This window comes from Sinocyclocheilus grahami, unplaced genomic scaffold, assembly GCF_001515645.1.
Source record: "Sinocyclocheilus grahami isolate Dianchi unplaced genomic scaffold, SAMN03320097.WGS_v1.1 scaffold331.1, whole genome shotgun sequence".
Classification (NCBI taxonomy): Eukaryota; Metazoa; Chordata; class Actinopteri; order Cypriniformes; family Cyprinidae; genus Sinocyclocheilus; species Sinocyclocheilus grahami.
This window is the reverse complement of record NW_015505510.1, coordinates 951,297-976,975: the sequence shown is the minus strand read 5'-3', so window position 1 is coordinate 976,975 and position 25,679 is coordinate 951,297. Positions and strand designations below refer to the sequence as shown.

Sequence of the window (25,679 nt, the reverse complement as noted above, 5' to 3'; positions counted from 1 at the left end):
TCTAAATTAAAAAATCGCAGAAATACACAACTGATGAATGAAAATGTTCTGATATATTCTGCATTCTAGAGGGCAAGATTTAACCATGTCACAACTGATTAGACTGTGACTGATTTTCTGCTCAGGACACGAGAGCTGTACCCAGGCACCGAGATGGAACGGTATGCTGGCTTCTCCCAAGATGCCTTGCGGCACGTGCGTGGACGTGAATACGTTCCTTCACAGGAGGAGCTGAGGGCCATACTGAGCAGACAGGAAATGACATCGACAGTTTACTGCCACGGTGGAGGGTCCTGCAAAATCACCATTAACTCGCACACAACTGCAGGAGAGGTACGTAAACACATCCACACACATATACATGTGAGCAGCAGAACCACGTTAATCTGTACATGTGTGTGTCTGATGGTCTCCAGGTGGTTGAGAAGCTGCTGAAGGGTCTCTCAATGGAGGACTGTAAGAACATGTTTGCTTTGTTTGAACACAATGACACTACAGACCGAGCCATAGAGAGCAGGACTGTGGTGGCCGACGTCCTCGCTAAATTTGAGAAGTGAGTCTCACTTCTCGAATTACCATCCCCTACAATTATATACATATATAGAAAGAGAATTATAAAATATAAAATACTAAATATATACAGTTAAAACCACAATTGTAGAACCATAGAACACTTAATCTGATGTAAAATTATTTAAAGGTGCTATAAAATTATTTAGAACTTTGCCCTCTAAAAACATGAGAGGCAGAAAGTGCTTTCTGATTGGCTAAAAAAAGAGTGGGTTGCTGCTCATTGTTTAAGGCTGGTGTTATTTCTGTTAGGTACTCTAGAGAGATTGTATGCATCATATTACACAGAAAATCATTGTTTACAGCACATTCTATTTGTTTTATTTGGTTGTTTTGTTTTTTTTATTATCTGGGATAACATTGTGAAATTCTCTCTCATTGTTTCTCTCATTCAGGTTGGCAAATGAAGGACAGGAAGGAGAGAGCTGGAAGTTTTATTTCAAGCTCTTCTGTTTCTCAGAGCCTGAGAGCGTTCCTGCTGACAGTGTGGAGTTTGCATTCATGTTTGAGCAGGTTTGATCTGGCCTCAAATCACATAAAAATAGGGCTTTCGATCAGTTAAAATTGCATTCATTTAATTAATCATATTAATTGTTTAATCACATACACATATACATTACATTGTGTCAGCTGAAAAAATGTTTAGTAATGACAAAAAGTGGCTTTAAAAGTCACTAATACTATATTTGTATTTTTGATGCGTGTGCATATGCAAACAAATGCGTTTTCTCACTGTTTTTAGAATCTTACATTTATAGCACCATATTTATTAATATCATGACTGTAAAAAAAATGTATCATGAGTTCCCTGCATTCTGTTCTATTCTGTTCATTACACAGAAATACACACTTAAAGGTATAGTTCACCCAAAAATGAAAATTCTGTCAGTTAGTCACCTTCAAGTTGTTCTGAACCTGTATGAGTCCCTTTCTTCTGTTGAGCACAAAAGAAGATATTTTGAAGAAAGTTCCAGAAGAAAAGTTCACAGTAGCCATTGACTTCCATAGTATTTTTTCCATACTATGGAAGTAAATGGTTACCGTCAACTGATGAGCAGCTTTTGTGCTCAACAGAAGAAAGAAACTCATACAGGCTTGGAATAACTTCAGGGTGAGTTCATGCTGACAGATTTTTCATTTTTGGGTGAACTACCCTTTAAGTATGCATGTACATAGTTTTTAATAATGAATCTAACAGATCTTTAGGCTGATTTCTTTGCTGTCAGTGTTTCACAGATGCAATTTCAATGTCTCTTTCTCTTTCTCTCTCAGGCCCATGAAGCTGTCATTAGAGGTCAGTATCCCGCTCCAGAAGAGACTTTGCAATTTCTGGCTGCTCTTCGGCTTCAGTATCTGTTGGGAGACTACACTCCCCAGAGTGCCTTGCCTGAGTTGGAACAGGTGTTCCCTATGGACCGCCTGCGTGCTCGAGTACAGCAATTCGCACAGTGCTTTGCATCTGCCACGCCATCCACAGAAAGAAAGAGGGGTAGTTTTCTGGAAGGCACGCTGAGGCGGAGCTTCCGAGGGTCACTGGGGCGACAGCGACAAGGAGAGGGGCCTGCAGCCATAGAGGCGTGGCTGCACGATGAGAAGGCGGGGCTGAGAAGTTGTTTGGTGGAGAAATGGCGTAAACTGCAGGGGATGGAACAGGACCAAGCCATGAAAAAATACATGAGTCTCATCAAGGAGTGGCAGGGATATGGATCAACACTGTTTGATGTGGAGGTGAGCACACACACACACACACACACACACACATGATCCATCAGCAAAGCAGTGTCGCTGAACAAGTTCTCTCTGTTCGTCAGTGTGTAGACGGTGTGTATCCTGGAGAGCTGTGGTTGGGCGTGAGTCGTAAGGGGGTGTGTTTGTACAAGCGTGGGGAGGCGTGGCCTCTGGAGCTATTTCCCTACGAGGTCATTCTGTCCTTTGGTGCACCGCAGCCAAACATCTACAAGATCAGCGTGGAGGGACGAGAGCTGCTCTTCAACACCAACATGGTACAAACTTTCCATATTTACTTGCATGCTTCCACAGCAAACAACCCTAAAATTAGTTATTTATATTAACTTGTTGCCTCATCGGTCAAATCTTCCACAAACTTCCACTGTGGATCATTTTAGATGGAAATGACCTATTCAGTGAATTAATTTGATACTCACTCCAACCGAATCAATCTACTCATCAGTGAGTTTTTAGCTCGGGAATTGCAGCTAAAATCAGTCCATTCGTGAAGGAATCATTCAGGGGCGGTTTGTAAGATCAGTTTAACGGGTTCATTGAAAAATAATAATAAAATCTGCTCAAAAATTATTCATCATGAATCAGACAACACTATCATGTCTCAGAGTGATGGAATGGCATTTTTTTTATGTAGTCGAATAAAAATAAGAAGTGTTTCCCAAAATAAAAATTATACAAATACTTGAAAAATGTTCAGTAATAGACTAATAATGCTTTGTCAGTGTCCACCATTGCCGATTAGTAACTACCCATAACACCCAAGTTTTACACAGGAGAACACTCCTCAGTTACTTCAGAAAATATTTTTAAAAAGTAATTGTTTTATTTTATTTATCTGTTTGTTTGTTTATTTTTTGGTCATTATGAAGGCCTGAATGTTCATGTTTCTTTCAGGATTATTTTTAACTAAAACCATAAAAACATTGTTAAATTATTATTTTTTAAAATGTGTTTATAAAAAATCTGTTAAATAAAACAGACATTGACTGAAATAAAGTACATAAATGTAACATTTTATTTTAGATAGTTGCAAGAGCAACATTTCTCACTTTTGTTCAGTTTAACATAAATTAACTATAAAATAAATATATATATAAAAAAATAAATTATAAAAACAACTAAATGACAATAAAAATAAATTAAATCTATATATATAAAAATTAAAACATTCTAAACATTCATAAAAACTATAACAGTATATAAATTATGCTAAAATAACACTGCATTCCTTTGTGTTTGTCTCTGTAGGTGATGGACATTGCAAAGCTTATGAAGGCGTACATCAGTCTAATAGTGAAGAAACGTTTCAGCACTTGTCAATCCATCAGCAGCCACGGCAGCAACTGGTGATCTCTCAGTCCTGACAAACACTTCAAATAAATGTGCTTTTTTTGAGGTTAAGCGTCAGCAAATCAGACAGTTTAATTACAAATTCACAAAAAAGAGTGACCCTTCAATGCTGACTGCAAAAAACCAAAGACAATATCATGAGACACTTTCACGACAGACACTACCATGTTCCCACAGACACACATTGAGTTGTTGTGCTTGAAACTGTGCCACACATACACGTCGACAAACACTTCAAATAAATGTGCTTTTTTTGAGGTTAAGCGTCAGCAAATCGGACAGTTTAATTACAAATTCACAAAAAAGAGTGACCCTTCAATGCTGAGTGCAAAAAACCAAAGACAATATCATGAGACACTTTCACGACAGACACTACCATGTTCCCACAGACACACATTGAGTTGTTGTGCTTGAAACTGTGCCACACATACACGTATGTTCACTGAGCCCCATATTTTACATTGTATTAACATTTTAAGTCCAGTCCAGTTGCATTTCTTTGGAATTCTGCAGGCAGAAAGTCCAGTCCAAAATAACCAGCACTCAAATCCAGTGCCTTTAAAAAACACACACAGAAATATACACACATGTGCAAACACACACAGAGTGCCCTTTACGTCTGTTTTATATGTGCAATGTTTATAATGTATGTTATATATTTCTGAGGAGCTGTATATTTTATAAACCTTTTCTGTTGAACTGCAGGATTGTGATGATACTATTGGATTTACTCCCTCTGGTCCTGTTATTTTTCTACTGTAAGCCTGTAAAAACACTAAAACAACAGGAAAATCTTTCTCATTTTGTATCTTTACTGTACATTCGTTTATAGGCAATAAATATAACAAAATTCAAAGACTTACATTCATTACAATGTTCATCCTCGTTTGCTCTGTGCAGTGCAGAACGGGTTTCTCTGACAGAAGAACTTCTCATTTAACACTTTTTACATCTCTGGGACATCTGAATGAAATCTTTTGTAGGCTATGCTAATCAGCTAGCATGAACACTGGAACGCTGGTCAAGTTTCTAGGACAGAATCGCAATGTGCCCAGATGGAATTAGTGAACTTTTTAGTATTCCTGTGATTTGCATTTTCGGTGTAGACTTGAGCTGCTTAGGAAGATTTTTAATGTGCTTACAATGTTACAAATATTTGTAATTATTTCACTCCTAACACTTTCTATTACATTTATATCGGTCTTAGTAAGCTTCTGAAATCGCTCATCCAGGGCTTGGTATCTTAAGGGCACAATGGTTAAAATGCTTACCACCATCACAATATCTAACCACCAACTCCATTTCTTCATGAATTTTGTTTGAGTCTAGACTAATAGTCCAAAGTCAGGTAGTTTTTTTGCTGTAATATATGCAACATGAGATGTAGGGCACTTAAGCATTGACAGATGACAGTGTGTAAGATCTTTCTGAGGGTCATTTAAAATCAGGTGGGAATAGAATAAATTGACACGGATGCTTACAACAGAATCCACTGCAGCAAAAGTTAATGTTTGTTCAACTTTTGCAATCCTTTGAGTTTCTCCACTAGAAGTCTTTCGTTTTCAATGTCGAGTAGTACAGGAGCTGTGTGGCATTCTGACTGTATGCAGAATATTCAGATCCAGTTTGAGCTTTGGACATGTTGAAATTTTTTAACTTTTGCATCTAGAGCACATGAGACCGCCCTGTCCAACCACCCACAATACCCATTGTGGTGGCAAGTTTTACACAGACGAACACTACTGACATTTCCAAACATTCATTTTTCTTCTTCTCTTCATTTTATGGAAGCCCAAAAAGGTAATTGCAACTCACAATTCAGACCCTTTTTCTTGCAATCCTGAGTTTATATCTTACAATTCTTTAATTTTTTTTTTCATCAGAATTGCGAGATATGAACTGAGAATTGTGATAGATAAACTCGCAATTCTGAGAACAAAAGTCTGAATTGGGAGATGTAAATTTGTAATTTGAAAGTTAAATATCAGAATTGCGACATGTTGCAATACCTTTTTATTTTTTATTCCGTGGTGGAAACAAAAAACAGAAGTGCGAGACGTAAACTCAGAATTCAGAGGGAAAACTCAGTACTGCGAGAAGAAGAAAAAGTGAATTCTGGGTTTGTCTCGCAATTCTGAACTGTGAGACAAAAAGTCGCAATTAATATTTTCATTTTTTATTCTGTGACGGAAACAGGCTTCCATAGCATTTCACCTCTGCTTTAGCTTGTTTCCTAATCTAGCGTTCTAATAAACCTGCCATATGTCAATATTATTGGCTCTATGACAAATTGCTTATGCTCTGCCATTGTAAGTCTCTTTGGATAAAAGTGTCTGCTAGATTCATAAACCTAAATAATTTTTTGGTATTAAATTTTTTTTACATTTTCTCAATGACTTTTGCTACCCCTTTGCAAATTTTCTATACTACCTACTTGTGAAATCAATGTTTGCAGCAGCGTTGTCGTTATCGGTGCTCATTTGTTTTGTATGGATATGCATTCATTTATTTTTTTTTACCATGGTGAATAAGCAAAGGGTAACTGCTGCTTCACAACCAATTTGAAAATACCATGCGGCTGCCACAAGGGGCAAAATGTAACGATCGCACGCGTATGTCTGAGTCTGAGATAGTGGAAATGCAGCTTAATGTGAAAAGGCCTGTAACTGTGGTACCTCTACATTATGGCAGATGAAGCATAATGAACAGAAGCTGTGATAAGCTGTAGTTTATCAGTACTGAAATTATTAAAAACCTGAACATAAAAACAGTTAATTCATTCATCTAACAGCAGTAATACATTTTGTGTGCATTATAATTTCGTTATAAGTCTGTGTTTGTGCGGAGAGCTTTGCAGTCTTACTTTGATTCTCAAAGGCTGAACTTCAGGCTGGAAACACCTGTTCAGTTTGCAGTACAACATAATTCTGTATTCAATTCAGTTTGTGTATCTTCTAAAGTGGTTTTCTAGTAAGGCTCCTCCCAACACTGAGGCTCCTCCCACTAGTTAGCCACTCCCACAAAGGTTTGATTGCTCCCTAAATGACTTTAATTTGGTGTCAAACTGACGTGACCCTAACGACCAGCTCGCCTGAGTCTTGCTCCTGCGGGGAGAGGTCAGAGGTCACGTTCAGGCACATGGAGAGGAGGCGAAGGGGGCATCGAGGCGATGACTCCAGTCGGGTGGTTTGTGAGTGTGTGTTGGAGACTGTATGTGTGTGTGTGAGAGGCAGCCACAGGTTACGGTGCGGGCTGTGTATGTTCTCCAGGTCTCGGCTTTTATCGTAGTTCTGGACGTCCCAGAAGAGATTAACAGCTCGCCAGCGCATCAGCACATTGTACACAGCACCACCTTCATGAACAATCAGACCTGAAACACAAACGTATTATTTGCACATGTAAACACACTTTTAGTAGGGCTGGGTATTGAAATAGATTTCATGATTCAACTTTTAAATTCAATTTGATATTGATTTATTTCTTTGTATGTATATAGTAGAATACATATACATTTTTCTTAAGGTAAAAAATCTAATCAGATGTTTGTACATAGCATGTGCTTTCCAGATCAAGCTATCTTTACCAGAAATCTTGCAGACGTACGTGCTATCTGTGAAGATCAATTTTGGGATTTAAGAATCGACTTCAGTTCATCGAAATGAAGATTGATTAAAGGGGTCATATGATGCTTTTTGAAAGATCATTATTTGGTGTATTTGGTGTATCAGAATATGTTGACATGCTTTAATGTTCAAAAAACACATTATTTTTCAAATACTGTACATTATTGTAGGTCCTCTATGCCCCGCCTCTCTCAAACGCTTCGTTTTCTACAAAGTCCCTCCTTCCGACAAGCGCAGTCTGCTCTGATTGGCCAGCTGACCCAGTGCATTGTGATTGGCCGAACACCACAAGCAAGCGCCTGAAATGTAACGCCCCTTACCATAATCGCGAGCTTCATCTTTCAAAATAAATGTAAAGACAGAGCCCGAAAGGGGAACAGAGTCGTGTGACAGACACAGTGATGAAGCTGGTATGTGTTTGCAGTACACAAGTCATGGTTAAGACGGTTGTGACCCTCCCTCTCTCTCGCGAGCGCACACACACAATGCGCAAAGCTCCGCATTTGAACAGTCAATAGCAAATACCAGATTGTCATAGCAAAGTCAGAATGACCTCCTCTCCTAGGTTCACGAAACGGTCGTCCATAAAATGCATTGCTGTTCTGTTGTAAGTCATCTTAAAGATTCCTAAATGCATCTACTTTCGGAAGGCCAAATAAAGTGCTTTGCTTTCGCAGTGAAACACACAGCGTCTCCCTGACATGCTGCTTCAACACTAACTGCGGTTACTGAAACCACGCCTTCTTTCTTTGCGTGCACATTTGGGCGCATTATGCAAATATTTCCACATAGTGAGGTAGATATGTGGGGGCGTGTTAGAACGAGCCGTTTTAGGGAGGCGTGGCAGAGTCTTAACTTTGATAAAGAATATCTCTTTGGGATTGAGACTTTAGTCTTAGCAACTTCAGGGATCTTATCTATGCACAATCAGCTTGTAACACTCCAAAGAGAAAGGAAAACTTGAAATCGCATCATATGACCCCTTTAAAATCAATTCATTGATATTGTCGACCCAGCCCTACTTTACAGGGTATTTTAAGATTTGTCAGCCATAGTTAAACCCTAGTACCCGCAAAATATACATATTAGCTTGAGAAAATTGCATTGTATAGGACTAATGTGGTTTGAGTGCATAAATGTGTCTCACCGATACACACAAGGTCCATGACTGCATACATGCCGTAACAGATCTGGAACAGGATGTCACTGCGTTGCCATAGTGCCTCTGGGCTCAGTGCTGACCACAGCAGCCATGATACACTGGCCAACAGAAAGATGCCACCCAGCAACACTGCAATAACCTGAACTTTCTCCACCAGAGTCATGGTGACAGTCTGCCACTGGTAAAACATACAAACACAGTCACCAATTCGTGCCACAGACTGAGACTAAACGCTAAAGTACACTACATGACTTCAAATGACCAGATTTTAAAACACCTGGCATCATACACTTTGTAAATGGTCACAGAGAAAAACACTAAACGACTGAGTCATGAAATGCATTACAGCCTTAATATGATCACAAATGCGATAAAAATGCTGTTTTTAATTTAAAATCCAGTCACCATGGGTGACAGTCAAAAACAACAACAAAGCACAAGCTGTGGTGTCCGATTTGCAAACAAATTACTCTGATCAAGTTAATTTTATTGAGTCAGTCAAAACAAAATTGCCAAACTACGACTATAACGATACCGAAACCTAGTAGCAATGTTATGGGAATCATTTTAGAATCACTTTTTTTCCTGCTGATGAATGATAAAAACATTGACAGCCGTTCAGAAACAATTCACCCGAATTTAAAGAGCTTGAGCATTTAAAGCAGCAGACAAAACTGCATTGCAAGCCTATAATAAACAGAACACTAGAGTCTGTTGGTATGGACACTAATATAGTTATCGGTACAGTTATCTTTTATCATTTTTGGTGAACGGGACTTGACCTATTCAGTAAGTGAAATGTTCAAATGCTTCATTTTTAGAGTCATGTTCTTAGTCCAAAGCCCTGACCGATATATCATATATCTCAGTGTGTGTGTGTTTGTTTACCTGTTGTGGTGGTTTGATATGTATAGGCAGGATGTTGAATCTATAGTTGCAGAGTTCACAGCTCCAGGAGCCCTTCTCACTGATCCACTTGAGCAGACACTGCTGATGAGCATGTCGGACAGATCCGGCACAACGGCACGGGCTCAGCAGCTCCCCCTACAACCAATCACAACACACACACCGACATGTCTATAAGGCAATCAAAAAACAAAAAAGATAAAAGACCGATTCAGTTGAGCTGATGATTCACTGCTGTATGATTGTTTTATTGTACGCATTTGCAGATGAGTTGAGCGTTGAGGTTGTGGAACCTTGAACAATGGGGCAGATGAGCTGTTTCGTCCAAATGAGGAGAACATTTGGAGTGAATGAAACACTATACACATAGAGATTCATCTCTGAGTGGACGGGAAATGATTCATCTGTGCATTCATGAATAACTTCAGAAACATCCTCATTTAGAACTATAATGAGTCTGAAAGAGTGGAACACATTTCACACACACACTTACAGACGCACAAACACAAGGCGCCTCAAGGAAGCACATTAGCTGCAGGAAGTGAAGAGCATTAGACATGAATGGTACAGCAGGTATTCTAATGGATCTCACCATTTCTCTCACACACACACACACACACACACCACACTGTCTGTTTAAAGCATTAAGAATCATTGAGGTTTCCGATATTCTAATAATTGCATTAATTATGTAGGCCTATAATAAATGTAAAAGGTGTTTACAAGGTTTATATTTCTCAGACTGTCCTAACACAGCTGGATTTATGAACTGCTTTGACTGACGTAGGACCAACATCAGGATGGGACAACCAAATTTAGAATTCGATTACTGGCCTCGCACCAGACTTTATCTCAAAAAGGACTCTCAGGTTCTCCAATTCTTCTGTTTTAACTGAATCACAAAGTATAGAAATCAAAGATTTGGTGATGCTGCTTTCAGCCATTATACTCCATGCTGCTGCAACAAGCTTCTGGAGCGTATGAGACGTGCAGAAAATATTTAGAGTTTTAAATCAAAATTACTTTTTAGCCTGGCTTTCTTGTAATGTCTTATAACATTGAATGATTTCTTTCATGATTTTAGTACCTGTTTTTTTTATCATTATTTTTCTCTTTATTCATATCCCAAGTTTTGTTTTATTTATTTATTTATTTTATTTTATTTTATAGTTACCTGTTACTTGTTTATAGTTATACCTTTTGTCTGTCAAAAACACTCTGAACTGCACTGGTTTGTTTGGAAATATATTTTTAAAAATGTGATTGATTGATTGATTGATTGATTGATTAACCAACAGGAAGCTGAAACTGAATCGAGAATTTACTGAACCTGTAATTCAAATAAATTCAACACAGGTAGAGCATTGGAGGAAATGAATTTCTGCTCCACAAAACTTAATTTATTGAAAAAGATTAAACATAAAAACCAAATTACTATATTGGGTACATTTGTAATTGTTTAATATATAACACTACTTATTTAGAAATATACAATATATGATAAATTATGCAAAACTTATTACAGTTATGTACATTTTATTGTAATTTTTATTTTTATTTTATTTTTTATTGAATTAGAATGTAAAAGGCTCGGCTCAATTCTGGATGGCGCACAATCCTGGCAACAACCAAAGACGTCGGTGTGACGCATATATACATAGACCGACAGTAAATAACGCAGACGGAACGAATGAACGGCCCGACTTCACCTGCTCGGCTCCTTGAAAGCAGATCCGACAGCCTGGAGTCGGGATGCAGCTCTCGCTGCTGCAACTGGAGCCCACCGTTTCCGTTTTCCCCGCGCGCTGCCCGACGATGTCCTCGGCCGGTGTGTCCGTCCCTGGCCGCGCACCCTCCTCGCTCTCGATCTCTGTGATCGGATCACCCGCTGCCGGTGTTTGAGCTCCAGCGCCCGACTGCAGGTCATCCTCGCTGAGCTCGCCATCGCTCTCCAGCACCGTTTGGACCTGAAACTCTGCGGCGGCGGCGGTAACGGTGGCGCCTCCCGGTGGCTCATCCACCGTCTGCACGTGCAACGGACCCGCCTCTGCGTGCACATCCATGAATGACGGCACTGGGAATGAAATAGCAAAATTAGGGGTTTGAGTTCTTACGGGCCTCTGTCAGATTTTCCACGGCTCTTCTCCCCTCTGGGACGCATAGGTCTGGCCATTGATCTGCGTCTCAAACCGCATGCGTTCTCAGAAAGGCACTCGCTTCTGTTGAAAGTTGCAGATGTCCAGGCTGTGCGGCGCGATGTGCTCGCTGTCTCGTTGGCTGAAAGCAGCTTTTCCCCGGAAGACACATTTCCATCCGGGCGCGGTGCTGGAACACCGAGCAGTGAAGGCACGAAACACGCATAACCTCACAGCCAACCTTCACAAAAGAATCAGATGTACCGGTTGAGTGTGTGAGTGTTGAGAAGCGGTTTCTGACGGGAAAGTCGTTTGGGTAACTGGCTGCTCTGTGATGGACCCGCGAGCCACCCGCACCGGAGCAACGCGCTCTTTGCGCTTATTGCCCTTTCCGAGATTTAGCCTACCATGGTAACCGTATACCGATTGGATAAAACGGTGGTCATTTGATAGCCTATTATCCCTAATATGAAATGAAATAAGTCACACCTATGAAACAAATAAGTAGAAAGACTCTGAAAGTATCTTACGGGCGTGTGATAGCCTACAGGTACTTCTTCATTTTCAAGTGGATTTTTAAACATCCAGTAGGCTATTCTATCAGTAAAGGAATTGTCATCAGTGCCATCTAAAGCTAAATAGCTTAAATATAGCCTATGAAATATATTTTGGCATTTGCCTTTAGAGCGGTGATAGATCAATTTAAAGTGATTTAGACATTACCATTTTATTATTATTACGAAAGCAATTGAATTCCAATATAGTTCAATTATTTACTTGTACAAAAAGGCTAGCTATTGTTGATATGCTTGATAGCGTTTTATAAAAAACAAACAATAAATAAATAAATACAAAAGAAAAAAAAAAGATACCCATATTCTATTCTTTTGGCAAATTCAAGGTTATTATATTTTATTGGGAATATACATTTTATTATATATATTCAGTGTTGGGTAACGTAACGGAATTACATAATTTAATTAGCCTACAAAATAAATGTAGGCTAACTGTAATCCGTTACAGTTACTGAGAAAAATGTGTAATTATATTACACTTATGAAAGCATTAACGATTACAAAGGGGGTTAAATCTGAATATTTTCACACACATAGGCTACAGATTTGATTGATTTCTTTCCCGAATTGCATTGACTGCTCTAAAATATGAGACACCAATGTTTCAGGAGTTCAGTTCACAGAACAGGAGACATGTTTATTTAATACGGTTTTATTTCCTTTTTGGTTTTATGCATTTATGCTTTCATTTTTTAAGATTAGGCCTAACTTTTTTCTCCCAAAGCATTGTTAGATGCCTGTCTTCGCTATGCAAAGATAAGATTTGATTTTAAAAACAGTATAATATAGCTATTAAACTTGAAATTAAATTATTATAATCTTAATTCAAGTGACAAAGGATTTTGAAAGTCTGACAGTAATCAGTGTCGAGTCCTACTATAAGGTTAACCCTGCCTGGTTTAAAAGTTTCAAAATGATTTAGATGAAAACATTCGTTAGACATGTAGAAAAGTAATCAATACATTACTTTAATAAATTAATTGAAATAGTTACACTATTAGGCTACGTTTTATATAGGGTAGCTTGTAATCTGCAACCTATTACATTTTCAAAGTAACATTCCCAACACTGTATCTTATTATACGTGTAACCCAGACCTTACAAGTGATGGGGAAGATGTAAAGAAGAGCAACAACTACAGTGTGTTTCCTTGCAAGTACAGCAAAATTTATTGAACACAAAAAGGTATTTAGAAGCGGCAAAGAAACAAAAGAAAAAAAGTTAAACCCACTACAGACCATAGGGTTCCCCAATCATATAGAATGGCAATTCCTCTGCAAAAAATACACTCAATCACAGCACAAAATCAAATACCACTTACAAGTGTCAAAACCCAACACTCACTTGACTCAAACCACTACAAATTGCTCCCCCTCACCTTAACAAGAGTCAACCGTGTGTAAGAAAATGGGAACCCCAAAAACACAATAAATTCAAGTTACTTCATCACAATGTAACATTTAAAGTCATATCTTACGACCCAACATCAAGCCACCAATATTTTCATTAAAAGGAAACGGCAATCATGTGTCATCTGTAAAAACAAAGAAAATACAATTCATGATTGCCCCTTTAATATATTGGAATTAAAAACACAACACAAAACATAACACACAACTTACAATAGAAAAGCTTAAAAACAAATTTCACATACTCCAATAATTCAATTAAAATCAATACCTGTGTTATTGAATAAAGGCACCAGGCACCAGTCAGTATATCTCCAGTAAGCACACGTTAAAACGAAACACACTAAATATAACCATGAGAGTCACAACCCTTACCTCCACAATTTACTTCCATACTGTTCACAAGGCAACTCGTCGTTTCATCTGTCACACAGCCTTGAAACATGCCACACAGCTTCTCCTGCTTAGCACATGGTACCACAAAGAGGAAGGCCAAAAAGGTTGATTTCTTCTTTATAGTACTTGGACTTATGGGGTTTGTAGTCCAACACATTTGTAGTACTAAACAAGCCTAATATAGAGCCACTACCAATCCTACCTCCACCCTATTACATATGTTATATATTTTCCAAATGAAAGAAAATGAGTGGTAGGAGAGTAGTCTGAATTGGGTTCTAGCACCTTGTGCCAGTTCACACATTGAACTGATTGCGCCAGCCGCGAGTGTTTCCAAGTCAACGGGGTTCGCATCAGTTGGTTCGCTATTCTGCGTTCCACCGCCTTGTGCGTGAACACCGCATTCTGACCCCTCTTTCCTGTGCACGCGCTCACCTGTTCAGATGATGTCTTGTGAAGACAGCGATTGGCTCTTGCCTCACGCCTTCCCCGAAGTGATTGGATGATCTATCAACACTCAGATTGTAACCTCTACAGTGAATTTCCCACCGCACTGAGAGTGAATGGTCTAAGTCGCATCTTTAAGTAGCCCCTCGAGTGAGACACACGTTCCGTTGGTGGTTGGAGGAAAAAAAAACTTAACGAATAAAACGTTAATTATATAAAATACGTTTCTAGGTTTCTATGTTGTTTCTATGTTTTCCAATTTAATGACATTATTCTGTTTAAAACAATTTGAACTGTTCCCAGTGAAACTGTCGAGGTGGGAATATGTAAATGAAATCCTACCTCCACCCTATTACATATGTTATATATTTTCCAAATGAAAGAAAAGGAGTGGTAGGAGAGTAGTCTGAATTGGGTTCTAGCACCTTGTGCCAGTTCACACATTGAACTGATTGCGCCAGCCGCGAGTGTTTCCAAGTCAACGGGGTTCGCATCAGTTGGTTCGCTATTCTGCGTACCACCGCCTTGTGCGTGAACACCGCATTCTGACCCCTCTTTCCTGTGCACGCGCTCACCTGTTCAGATGATGTCCTGTGAAGACAGCGATTGGCTCTTGTCTCACGCCTTCCCCGAAGTGATTGGATGATCTATCAACACTCAGATTGTAACCTCTACAGTGAACTTCCCACCGCACTGAGAGAGAATGTTCTAAGTCGCATCTTTAAGTAGCCCCTCGAGTGAGACACACGTTCCGTTGGTGGTTGGAGAAAAAAAAAACGTAACGAATAAAACGTTAATTATATAAAATACGTTTCTAGGTTTCTATGTTGTTTCTATGTTTTCCAATTTAATGACATTATTCTGTTTAAAACAATTTGAACTGTTCCCAGTGAAACTGTCGAGGTGGGAATATGTAAATGAGTCGCTGTGATTGGTCAAACTGTTGCGTTCAGGTGTTTGCGTCATTTCTGATCTAAGCATTTACTTTAATCTGTGCATAATTTACAATTGTACTTATTTAACCCTCATGTTTTGTTGTGATTTTACTGTCTTTATTTTTGAATGTCCTGTTACTGTTACTAAATCCGTACCATGATACTGTATAAGTGAAGAGTCATCTCTTACTTTTCATCAAACAGGCCTTCAAAAGTTTAATTTTAGCTTTCCACAGATCTCCATGGGTGCCTTTGTCACATTTACTGGTACAAATGCAGTGCTGTTGCCAGATATAAAGTTAATCAACTGATGTGGTGTTTCTGTCCCACAGGCATATGTGTGCAGTGTTGTATGGTTCCTCTGAGGTGGTTATTACTGTCTGGTTCTCGGCTACTTCATCACAATGTAACATTTAAAGTCATATCTTACGACCCAACATCAAGCCACCAATATTTTCATTAAAAGGAAACGGCAATCATGTGTCATCTGTAAAAACAAAGAAAATACAATTCATGATTGCCCCTTTAATATATTGGAATTAAAAACACAACACAAAACATAACACACAACTTACAATAGAAAAGCTTAAAAACAAATTTCACATACTCCAATAATTCAATTAAAATCAATACCTGTGTTATTGAATAAAGGCACCAGGCACCAGTCAGTATATCTCCAGTAAGCACACGTTAAAACTAAACACACTAACTATAACCATGAGAGTCACAACCCTTACCTCCACAATTTACTTCCATACTGTTCACAAGGCAACTCGTCGTTTCATCTGTCACACAGCCTTGAAACATGCCACACAGCTTCTCCTGCTTAGCACATGGTACCACAAAGAGGAAGGCCAAAAAGGTTGATTTCTTCTTTATAGTACTTGGACTTATGGGGTTTGTAGTCCAACACATTTGTAGTACTAAACAAGCCTAATATAGAGCCACTACCAATCCTACCTCCACCCTATTACATATGTTATATATTTTCCAAATGAAAGAAAATGAGTGGTAGGAGAGTAGTCTGAATTGGGTTCTAGCACCTTGTGCCAGTTCACACATTGAACTGATTGCGCCAGCCGCGAGTGTTTCCAAGTCAACGGGGTTCGCATCAGTTGGTTCGCTATTCTGCGTTCCACCGCCTTGTGCGTGAACACCGCATTCTGACCCCTCTTTCCTGTGCACGCGCTCACCTGTTCAGATGATGTCTTGTGAAGACAGCGATTGGCTCTTGCCTCACGCCTTCCCCGAAGTGATTGGATGATCTATCAACACTCAGATTGTAACCTCTACAGTGAATTTCCCACCGCACTGAGAGTGAATGGTCTAAGTCGCATCTTTAAGTAGCCCCTCGAGTGAGACACACGTTCCGTTGGTGGTTGGAGGAAAAAAAAACTTAACGAATAAAACGTTAATTATATAAAATACGTTTCTAGGTTTCTATGTTGTTTCTATGTTTTCCAATTTAATGACATTATTCTGTTTAAAACAATTTGAACTGTTCCCAGTGAAACTGTCGAGGTGGGAATATGTAAATGAAGTCGCTGTGATTGGTCAAACTGTTGCGTTCAGGTGTTTGCGTCATTTCTGATCTAAGCATTTACTTTAATCTGTGCATAATTTACAATTGTACTTATTTAACCCTCATGTTTTGTTGTGATTTTACTGTCTTTATTTTTGAATGTCCTGTTACTGTTACTAAATCCGTACCATGATACTGTATAAGTGAAGGGCATCTCTTTCCACAGATCTCCATGGGTGCCTTTGTCACATTTACTGGTACAAATGCAGTGCTGTTGCCAGATATAAAGTTAATCAACTGATGTGGTGTTTCTGTCCCACAGGCATATGTGTGCAGTGTTGTATGGTTCCTCTGAGGTGGTTATTACTGTCTGGTTCTCGGCTATTGGCTTTATGTTGTGTGTTTCTCTCAAGAGTATTAGGTAGGCCTTGGAACATGTGCATAACTTGCTTACCACAGGTAATAAAATAGTATAGATCCAACTCCTGGTTGGATTTGTCTTTACTTAGAGGTTAAAGCCACTGTTTCTTTTACTTTGTGATTTTGCTGTAAGCATGCCCTATAGACCTTAGTCAGGGTAGTAGCGCCTCATTTATTTTTTGACCTGAATGAAAATAAGGCTGCGAGGGATAGAAGTACAGTGCTTTCAGTTGTTTAACACATGCCAATTATTATATAAAATACGTTTCTAGGTTTCTATGTTGTTTCTATGTTTTCCAATTTAATGACATTATTCTGTTTAAAACAATTTGAACTGTTCCCAGTGAAACTGTCGAGGTGGGAATATGTAAATGAGTCGCTGTGATTGGTCAAACTGTTGCGTTCAGGTGTTTGCGTCATTTCTGATCTAAGCATTTACTTTAATCTGTGCATAATTTACAATTGTACTTATTTAACCCTCATGTTTTGTTGTGATTTTACTGTCTTTATTTTTGAATGTCCTGTTACTGTTACTAAATCCGTACCATGATACTGTATAAGTGAAGAGTCATCTCTTACTTTTCATCAAACAGGCCTTCAAAAGTTTAATTTTAGCTTTCCACAGATCTCCATGGGTGCCTTTGTCACATTTACTGGTAAAATTAAAATAGACAAGCACTCCATAAAATAGTTTACAATCCATAATACAGTCCAAGTCGTTGTAAAGACTGTAAGTGTATCCCTCCCAGCTTTGGTTTCATCCTTTGTAAAATTCAGTATGGCGTCAACCCTGACTAAGGTCTATAGGTGAGAAAGGAAATAATGTGGTTTGCTGTGGTTTAAATGGATGTTAACTTGTTTAGTAGAACCTTAGTGACCTTAGTGAACCCATGTCAGAAGATGTTTACCATATTTCCATAGCCTGTGCAACACATTAAGTCATTTTTGATTTTTGATTTTGACAATGTAACAGCTATCTAAGCAACTGGAAAAGTGGAAATACAAGACATGAGAAAGATGAGAGATGCAGAGGTGTTTTGCAGAATGAAAAACAATAGAATCAGAATGTATGAGCTTTATTCAACAACTATGCTAGCACACACAAAGAGTTTGGCCAGTAATGGAAGACACAGCAGCTATAAATTGAATAATAAAATAAAATAACATAAAAATGGGGGGAAACATGTACGTAGAGACAAAGACACAAGATCAGTGCCATCTGAATAGATCTGTAAATGTTAATGTAGGCTATAGATTACATGATAATGAATTTCAGCATCCATGCTTAAATTAAACAATCTTTTTCAAGCTGATTTAAAGATGCACATTTTGGCTATAAAAGATTTGCTCTTGGATTTGACTGCTTTGCTTTCATACCACCGCTCACCAGCAGGAGGCATCCTAACCACTCTAAACATTTTAATAAAGAATTTAGTCAAATAATTTCGAACAAAATAAATATTATATCCCACAAATTATTATTTGTATAATAATAATATAATTGTATTATATATAACCCTGCCATAGGCTAACAAATAGCTAATAATTATGAATATAAAATATTAACATAATACGTGTAACATGAATAAAGTAGCATACTTTTCTCTTTTGATAATAAAAATATTTAATCAATTTAGTATTTATTTAGTGAATTATAATTGTATTCGCTTGCTTACACTATTATCTCGTAAAATAGGTGAGAATATATATTTTTTGTTTTTTTAAGGTGAGAATCTTCATATTAGATTATCCTTCAAAATGTGACGCAGAAAGCGCCGATGTGCCCCCCTCATTCCCCCGGGGTGTGTTAGATGGCACTGTAGGTCGTTGTATCTTCACACAGCTGCCGCTTTCCGTTACAGCCGGTGCGCGCGCGCACTGTCGCTCTCCACTGCGTTTGAACGAAGACCGAGGTCACGTGAGCGAGACGGCAGCGGCGGGCACGGTGGCACCGCAGTGGATACACTGGCAGCTTCTCTCCTGTGCACCACTACAATCTAGGATCAGAAGGAAGCCGAGCGAAACCGAAAAAACGCGACCGGTGATGACCGGTCTCCAGTAACGCGTCTGCTCGCTGTCCGTCCGCGCTCACACTCATGCGGTCTATTTTTGCACCGTGAAATACACGTTTGACACCGTGTGCTCGGGAGACACAGAGAGGCACCGAGGCACCGAGGCTCGGATGTGTTGGAGTCGCAATGGCAGACCGTGATTCGTTACCGCTGCCGCTGGAGGTGCGCGCGCGGCTCGCAGAGCTCGAGCTGGAGCTATCGGAGGGTGAGTAGTTGCCCGTTTGTCCGGTCAGAGAGGGAGAAAGTGAACGACAGAAGGAGAGATGAACGGGTCAGCGCGCTCGATACATGCATCAGATTTAAGTGAGCGCGTGCTTACGTTTGCAGAACCGGACAGAGCGGTTCCGGTGACCTTGGATGTGGACAGAAATGTGTATTTTAAGACATTATAACACACTTTTGATACGTTGCTGTTGGGATGTATAAAGGGGCTCTCTCTCCCTCTCATATTCCGTTTCCGTTCTCCATTCCAGTGAGCTGTTCATAACACGGCCACCGCCTTTGTGAATATAGAGCACGTAAATCAGTTATAAGTGAAGAAGGTGTAAAGCATTGGCACATTCCTCTGGCTTTCCTTCGTTGTGCATTTTGCAAGTAATGCGCTTGGTCATGAAGTTTCAAACACCCAGTGTATTTCTCTCACTCTGTGATATTACATGAGAAGCCCATGTGATATGAGATACTCCTGTCAAAGTTTTCTGGTCACACATATTGGGATGAATATGAAATGTACAAGCAAATAAGTAAATAAATAAATGTACAAGCAAGCAAATAATCAGAATTCACAATGGTCATAAAAACAGAATTTTCAAACTTTTATTCCAAGGACCCCCAAATATAAGGATCTCATTGTGAGGGACCCTCTTCCTAAACGATTAAGGTTTTAAATAGAATGTTTAATGAAGCTTTATAGCCTTATGTATAAACAGACCTGTTTATACTGTGTGAGAAAACTTTAAGCGTGATATTGAAAAGATCAAAATGATTTCCTTTTATTTTTCATTGTACTAAAGCCAAAATTATTGAAATATTATCTGCAAAATATTTTATTGTATTAAGTATATAAGAGAAACATCTTTAATGATAATTCAAATGTATTTGTATAAAACTTTGCATAATAAATATCTTTCCATAGCAGCTTTACAGAAAAGCTTATGAGCAAAGTATTTTTGAGCACATGTACATTGCAGAGAAGAAGGAGAGGTGAGAATTTAGAAATAGATGTAGAACAACATTATGTGAAAATGCATTTAGTATAAAAACATTTTCTCTATTTTTTTTTTCACTGACCCCCTAGAAGTCTCCCTAGGGGTAGGTGGACCCCATTTTGAAATCCCCTTCCATAGAGGTCAGAAGTCTGCTCCACTTTTTGGACGGCGTCAAGGAGAGATAATTGTATTTCTTATTCCTGCAATGTGAGAAATATGTTTTTACAAGTACAAATATTCCATGTAGTTTCTCATTTTTAAGCTGCTTACAAAAAAGGAAAACCCCGCTTTTATAATAATTGTACAAGAATGGGAAAATAGTTTAAAATCGTTTCGGATGAATGCCACACCATTGCTGTAATGAGTGGAGACTTGACCCGGTTCATGAAGACAGTGGTGCCACATGGCCAGTGAGTGCAGAAGGGTGTCTGTGTTTTGTGGTTTATGTTTCATGTAGATTGCATCATTCCTCCTAACAGAGAGACCCAGAGAAGGATGATTCCCCTTATTAGGCCACATCTGCAGCCGTCCCTGTGCGCATGAGACTGTGCTCTGTTATTTTGTGTACTTCAATCAGATATTAAATAATCCATCATGATGTTTGTTCCAACACAAACAGTTCAGGAGTTCAGAATGTTCCCATTGACTCCTGACCCGGTCCAGTGAAACGGGGTAGGATACTTAAGGGGGAAATATTTCCCAGAGTAGGGCCGACCTTACGTTTTGGAGCTTTTTATTGTGCTCTTCAGACTACAACATTTCCATGTGCATATACATCAGATGAGCTTCAATAAATTAGCATATGTGACATGTGGATTCATAAGCTTGTCGTATATTATAATATCCTATTTGTGTGTATGGATCGGGGCATCTGTTGTCACTGTTCTGTTGCTTTGGCTTCTGGCCTAGTTTCCACGCATGCTGTAATTTGATTGGCTTTCTTGCCACAGGCAATTGTTTCATTGGTTCACAGTCTCTCATGCTGTATTCAGATTGGCTCTGCGGACAAAGGTTTATGGGGGCAGAAGAGTCATTCTGGAGGATTAGGGTCTTCATCTGATCAGAGTTACATATACTTACACTAATGCACTCATGCAGAATGTAATCGTGTATTTATGTGGTCTGATTTTGATAACTGACAAGTGTCTGTCATAGTTTTATTAAACCGATGATATGACTTCTTTTTAAAGAAACTGTTTTAATAATGTTGCTGTTTCTGGTTTATTATGGATCCAAAAAAATAATTCTGATTCTGTATATTCTATTATATCCTCGGTGAGCAGCTCTGTTGGAATGATTGCAAACAGGAGGACTGTGTGTAAAAATGGGTGTGTTAGAATGACATTTTTACCTGTGTGTACAGGTGTCAGCACTGGCACAATTCTTACTGTTTACATGTGGGATTCTGCAGGGCATTAAGGTGTTACAGCAGAACTCATTGTATTGGCAATGAAAAGGAAATATAAGTTATACACTTGTAAAAATAAAGGTTCTTGGGTAAATAAAGGTTGGCATCTTATGGTTCTGTGAAGAGCCTTTAACGTCAATGGATCCTTTCCATTCAAAAAAGGTTCTTTATAGTGGAAAAAGACCTTGTTCACTGAAAGGTTCTTTGGGGAACCAAAAATGGTTCTTTTATGGCATCGCTGTGATCCCCCCTTTTGTAGCATTTCTTTTTAAAGTATAGACACTGCATCTGAACACATTGCACTTTTTGTCCATATACTGTATATCAGTTGTGTTAATTGTGTGTATATTGTATACTGTGTTTCATAAGCTATTGTAGCTTAATGTTAAATGATAGAGATTTTTAGGTTTAACTTAGAGGTGTTTTTTTTTTTTTTTTTTTACCATCTGCCACTTTCAGTTATGGGACAAACTTCTGGTCACTGTGACCCAGCTTACACATCAATTACATAAAGGCTGTTTTTTAAAGTGATAGTTCAACCGAAAAAGAAAGTTCTGTCATTACTCACCCTAATGTCTTTTTTCTTCCATGGAACACAAATGGGAATGTCATTATCAGAATTTCCAAGCTTGTCTTTTCATACAATGAAGGTCTGTTTCTCACAAAAAGCTATCGTATGGCTTCAGATGACTTGGAAAATAGTACACAAGTTATATAGACTTCCTTTATGATGCATTTGTGGTGCTTTTTTGTTATTTCTGGAGCGTGACAGCCCCTGTTCCCCAGTCACTTCCTGAATGGAAAAGAGCAGAATGATCATTCTTTTGTGTTCCACAGAAGAAAGTCGTACAGGTTTGGAATGACATGAGGGTGAGCAAATGATGACAGGTTTTCTTTTTAGGGTAAATTATCCCTTTAAAGGTGACATTTTTTATGCTAATACTTTCTCAGATGAATATGTCGAGACAACTTTTAACATTTTAGAATGAGGCTTGTGGGTTAGTACAACCATACTTTTCTATCTGCAGAATTGTGCTGCCCATGTTGTACTAGTAAACATGACAGTTTAAACTTCTGGTAGGTCACCCTGAGCAGGTAGGTCAGATTTTCATAAACTCACTATAGTGGCCCAGAGAGAGACAGAATGGTGTGGCGAAATATCACTTTAAAGATGAAGTGCGTACTTCACCTTTAAAGTGATATTTCGCCGCCCCATTCTGTCATCATTTACTCACCCTCTTGTCGTTTCAAACCTGTGTGACTTTCATTCTTCTGTTGAACACAGATTGCTCTTACTGCAATGACAGTGCCTGTAATTGGAGCTTTCAAGCTTCAAAAACAACACAAAAGCCCCGAAGAAGCATCAAAAAGTATTTGTTTGCTATATTCCAAGTCTTCTGAGGCTGTATGATACTAATTTTACACTGTGATGAAAATGCTGAAATTAAAGTAGTTTATTGACATCTTACCCTTCAAGAGGCTGTTAACTGTTGTATCGAGGAAATTAATTACAACGAAACAGGTTTTAACAGATTTTTGCTCATTTACCCCAATTGCACCTGCTCGTAAACATCTCAACTTGTGTTTTATCAGCTTGTTTAAGTGCGCATTTCTGACTATGTGAGAGGGAAGCTTCCTGCAGCTAAAGGAGAAGTGATGCAGTCAAAATGCTGCATAACTGCATGAGAGGAGAATATAAGTCTGTGCAAGTTTCCTGCTGACATATTGCAGTATTCTGGGGGCTTTATTTAACATCACAATTCACATATAAATGAAATACTCAGATACATGAATGATTACATTTTGACGTTAATAAAAATTAATAATGATTTCCGTCTGTTGATCACACAAAATCACCATATGGCTTTAGAAGACTTATATAAAAAATAGCTCATAAGTCATGCTATATTCTGCTGTATTATAGTACTTTTATTCTAAATTTGACGTTTGGCAGCCCCAGTCCCGTCCACTTTCATTATACTGAATAGTGACCTGCAGCATATTCTTCAAAAACGAATCTCTTTTGATCTACAGAAGTGAAATAGAGGTTTGGAACTACATGATGGTGAGTAAATAATGGCAAAATTATTCTGTTAAGGAAAGATTCACTATCTCCAGGAGTCATATTCACCTTGAGTGAACTATTAGTAAGCCCTTCACCCTCATTTCTGCTTTTATAACCAACTCTCTACATGTATTATAAACAGAGTCATTCTGTGTTGTTCAGCCCAAGGCAGTTTGAAGCCTAAAACAAGATTTGTTAGCTCGACTTGTCTTTGTTTGGCACTGTTGCAATGCTTGTGTTTGCAATTTGACGTTCTTCTGAGATGTAGTGTTATGTTTTGAATATGTTTTTCGCTGCCTGATTCAGTAATTGCGCTCTCAAGTCATTTTGGTAAGAAAGGCTTTGGCCATGAACTTGAATGTTTGTTATAGTGTGCAGCCAGAGACTCTGTCAATGACTACTTCAGTCTGTGTGCATTGAATTTATTTAATACACGAGTTTCACAATTTGAGTTGAATTACTGAAATAAATGAACTTTTCCATGACATTCTAATTTATTGAGATGCACCTGTGCTCTCATTCCGGTGTAATAATCAAGGAACTTTGCTTGATTTGCCGTAGCAGGCGCAATGATATTACGCAGCGCCTGAAAATAGTCCCAGCTAGGTAACTTCCAATAAGCCTATTTTCAGGCACTGCGTAATATCATTGCGCCTGCTGCACCCATAGTACGGCAGCAAAGTTCCTTGATTATTACGCCGGAATGAGAGTATAGTTCCTAGCCATATCAGCCTAGAAAATGGCAGCTTTTCATTTTCCGTCGGTCTTAGTACAATATGTAACTACAGAAGAGTCAAGTTTTAAATAGGAAAAATATAGAAACTCTTTGGTCATTTTTGAGCGAGATGCTAACGGTCTAATCGGATTCAATGATCTATGCTAAGCTAAGCTAAAAGTGCTACTGCCAGACCCGGAGATCGACTTAATGGATTCGAAAACGGTAAAACTCAACTGTTTAACTCTAGGGGAGTTGGAAAATTAGCCTATTTTCAAAAATAGTGGAGTGTTCCTTTAAGCTGTCAGAGTAAACAGAGTTTGTATTCTAGTTTCTATGACCGATGTAGCAGATGGACTGTTCAGTGTGAAGCAGGTCTGTTTGGCTGCAAAGCTGCTTTTCATTTATCTTCAGAAGAGATGTTTCTTATATAGGCATTGGCAGTTTTTTGTATTCTCTTTTATATTGTCCAGACCAGGGTTTTCCAAACATTTTTTTTGTCAACTGAACCCCTTTGACCTAAAATATTTACTTTATTTATTATTTATACTCTGAGATTTTAAGTTTATATTTCAATAATTGAGCAATAGGCCTACATTTGCATGTTAATTTTTTTGTTTTATTTTGATAGTTTTTTTCAAATTAATAATTAATTAAATGTAATATTTTATGTTTTAATAATTGATAAATCGATGTACAAATCCCAGTTTGGGTAACCTTGTTTCAGACTAAAGGTTCTCGGACATTCAAATCTGCATTCAAAGATCTATAAGGGTGGAATTTTTTTTTATAAATGCTAGGGATTTTTTTTTTTACTGTTCTTTCCAATGGTTCACTGGGAATTTTCCAACAATACATTTGTGTTGTATATGTAAATGGGTTCTCTGGGTGTGCATTTGTAATATTTAACTTCATAATGTTTATTAAGTGAACAGCTAGATGCATACCCTTTAATGCTTAACATATGTGTATGTTTATTGGGGGGGGGGGGGGGGGGGTCTTGTGGATTTTCATT

General features: G+C 38.4%; 3 protein-coding genes across 3 annotated transcripts in view; 2 read left to right on the top strand and 1 right to left on the bottom strand.

The window, feature by feature from the left end:
• Window positions 1-3,988, top strand: part of LOC107602648 (unconventional myosin-X-like) — a 40,686-nt gene extending 36,698 nt beyond the window's left edge. Inside the window, exons 36-42 of the mRNA XM_016295210.1 lie at window positions 126-333; window positions 417-553; window positions 966-1,083; window positions 1,843-2,298; window positions 2,382-2,573; window positions 3,565-3,692; window positions 3,905-3,988. Coding sequence (XP_016150696.1) covers window positions 126-333; window positions 417-553; window positions 966-1,083; window positions 1,843-2,298; window positions 2,382-2,573; window positions 3,565-3,666 — 1,213 coding nt within the window. The 3' untranslated portion in view covers window positions 3,667-3,692; window positions 3,905-3,988. The remainder of the gene's footprint in view (window positions 1-125; window positions 334-416; window positions 554-965; window positions 1,084-1,842; window positions 2,299-2,381; window positions 2,574-3,564; window positions 3,693-3,904) is intronic.
• Window positions 3,989-6,008: 2,020 nt separating this feature from the next.
• On the bottom strand, window positions 6,009-11,440 carry LOC107602618 (E3 ubiquitin-protein ligase MARCH11-like). The gene is made up of 4 exons (XM_016295157.1): window positions 11,067-11,440; window positions 9,340-9,495; window positions 8,437-8,629; window positions 6,009-7,036 (listed from the first exon to the last, which is right to left on the bottom strand). The coding sequence occupies exons 1-4, from the start codon at window positions 11,418-11,420 to the stop codon at window positions 6,726-6,728; spliced, it is 1,014 nt and encodes a 337-aa protein (XP_016150643.1). The 5' UTR covers window positions 11,421-11,440; the 3' UTR covers window positions 6,009-6,725.
• Window positions 11,441-19,394: 7,954 nt separating this feature from the next.
• The window catches only part of LOC107602607 (disco-interacting protein 2 homolog C-like), a 26,482-nt gene continuing 20,197 nt past the window's right edge, over window positions 19,395-25,679 (top strand). Inside the window, exons 1-2 of the mRNA XM_016295148.1 lie at window positions 19,395-19,473; window positions 22,966-22,979. Of these exons, the coding sequence (XP_016150634.1) occupies window positions 19,395-19,473; window positions 22,966-22,979 (93 nt within the window). The remainder of the gene's footprint in view (window positions 19,474-22,965; window positions 22,980-25,679) is intronic.

Bases quoted from the DNA above. Each gene is read 5' to 3' on its own strand.
- LOC107602618 (XM_016295157.1), bottom strand. From the start codon at position 11,420: ATGGATGTGCACGCAGAGGCGGGTCCGTTGCACGTGCAGACGGTGGAT. The intron at 9,496-11,066 runs GTGAAGTCGGGC...GATTGGTTGTAG, and splicing joins GCTTTCAAGGAGCCGAGCAG to GGGGAGCTGCTGAGCCCGTG. The intron at 8,630-9,339 runs GTAAACAAACAC...ATGTTTTACCAG, and splicing joins ATATCAAACCACCACAACAG to TGGCAGACTGTCACCATGAC.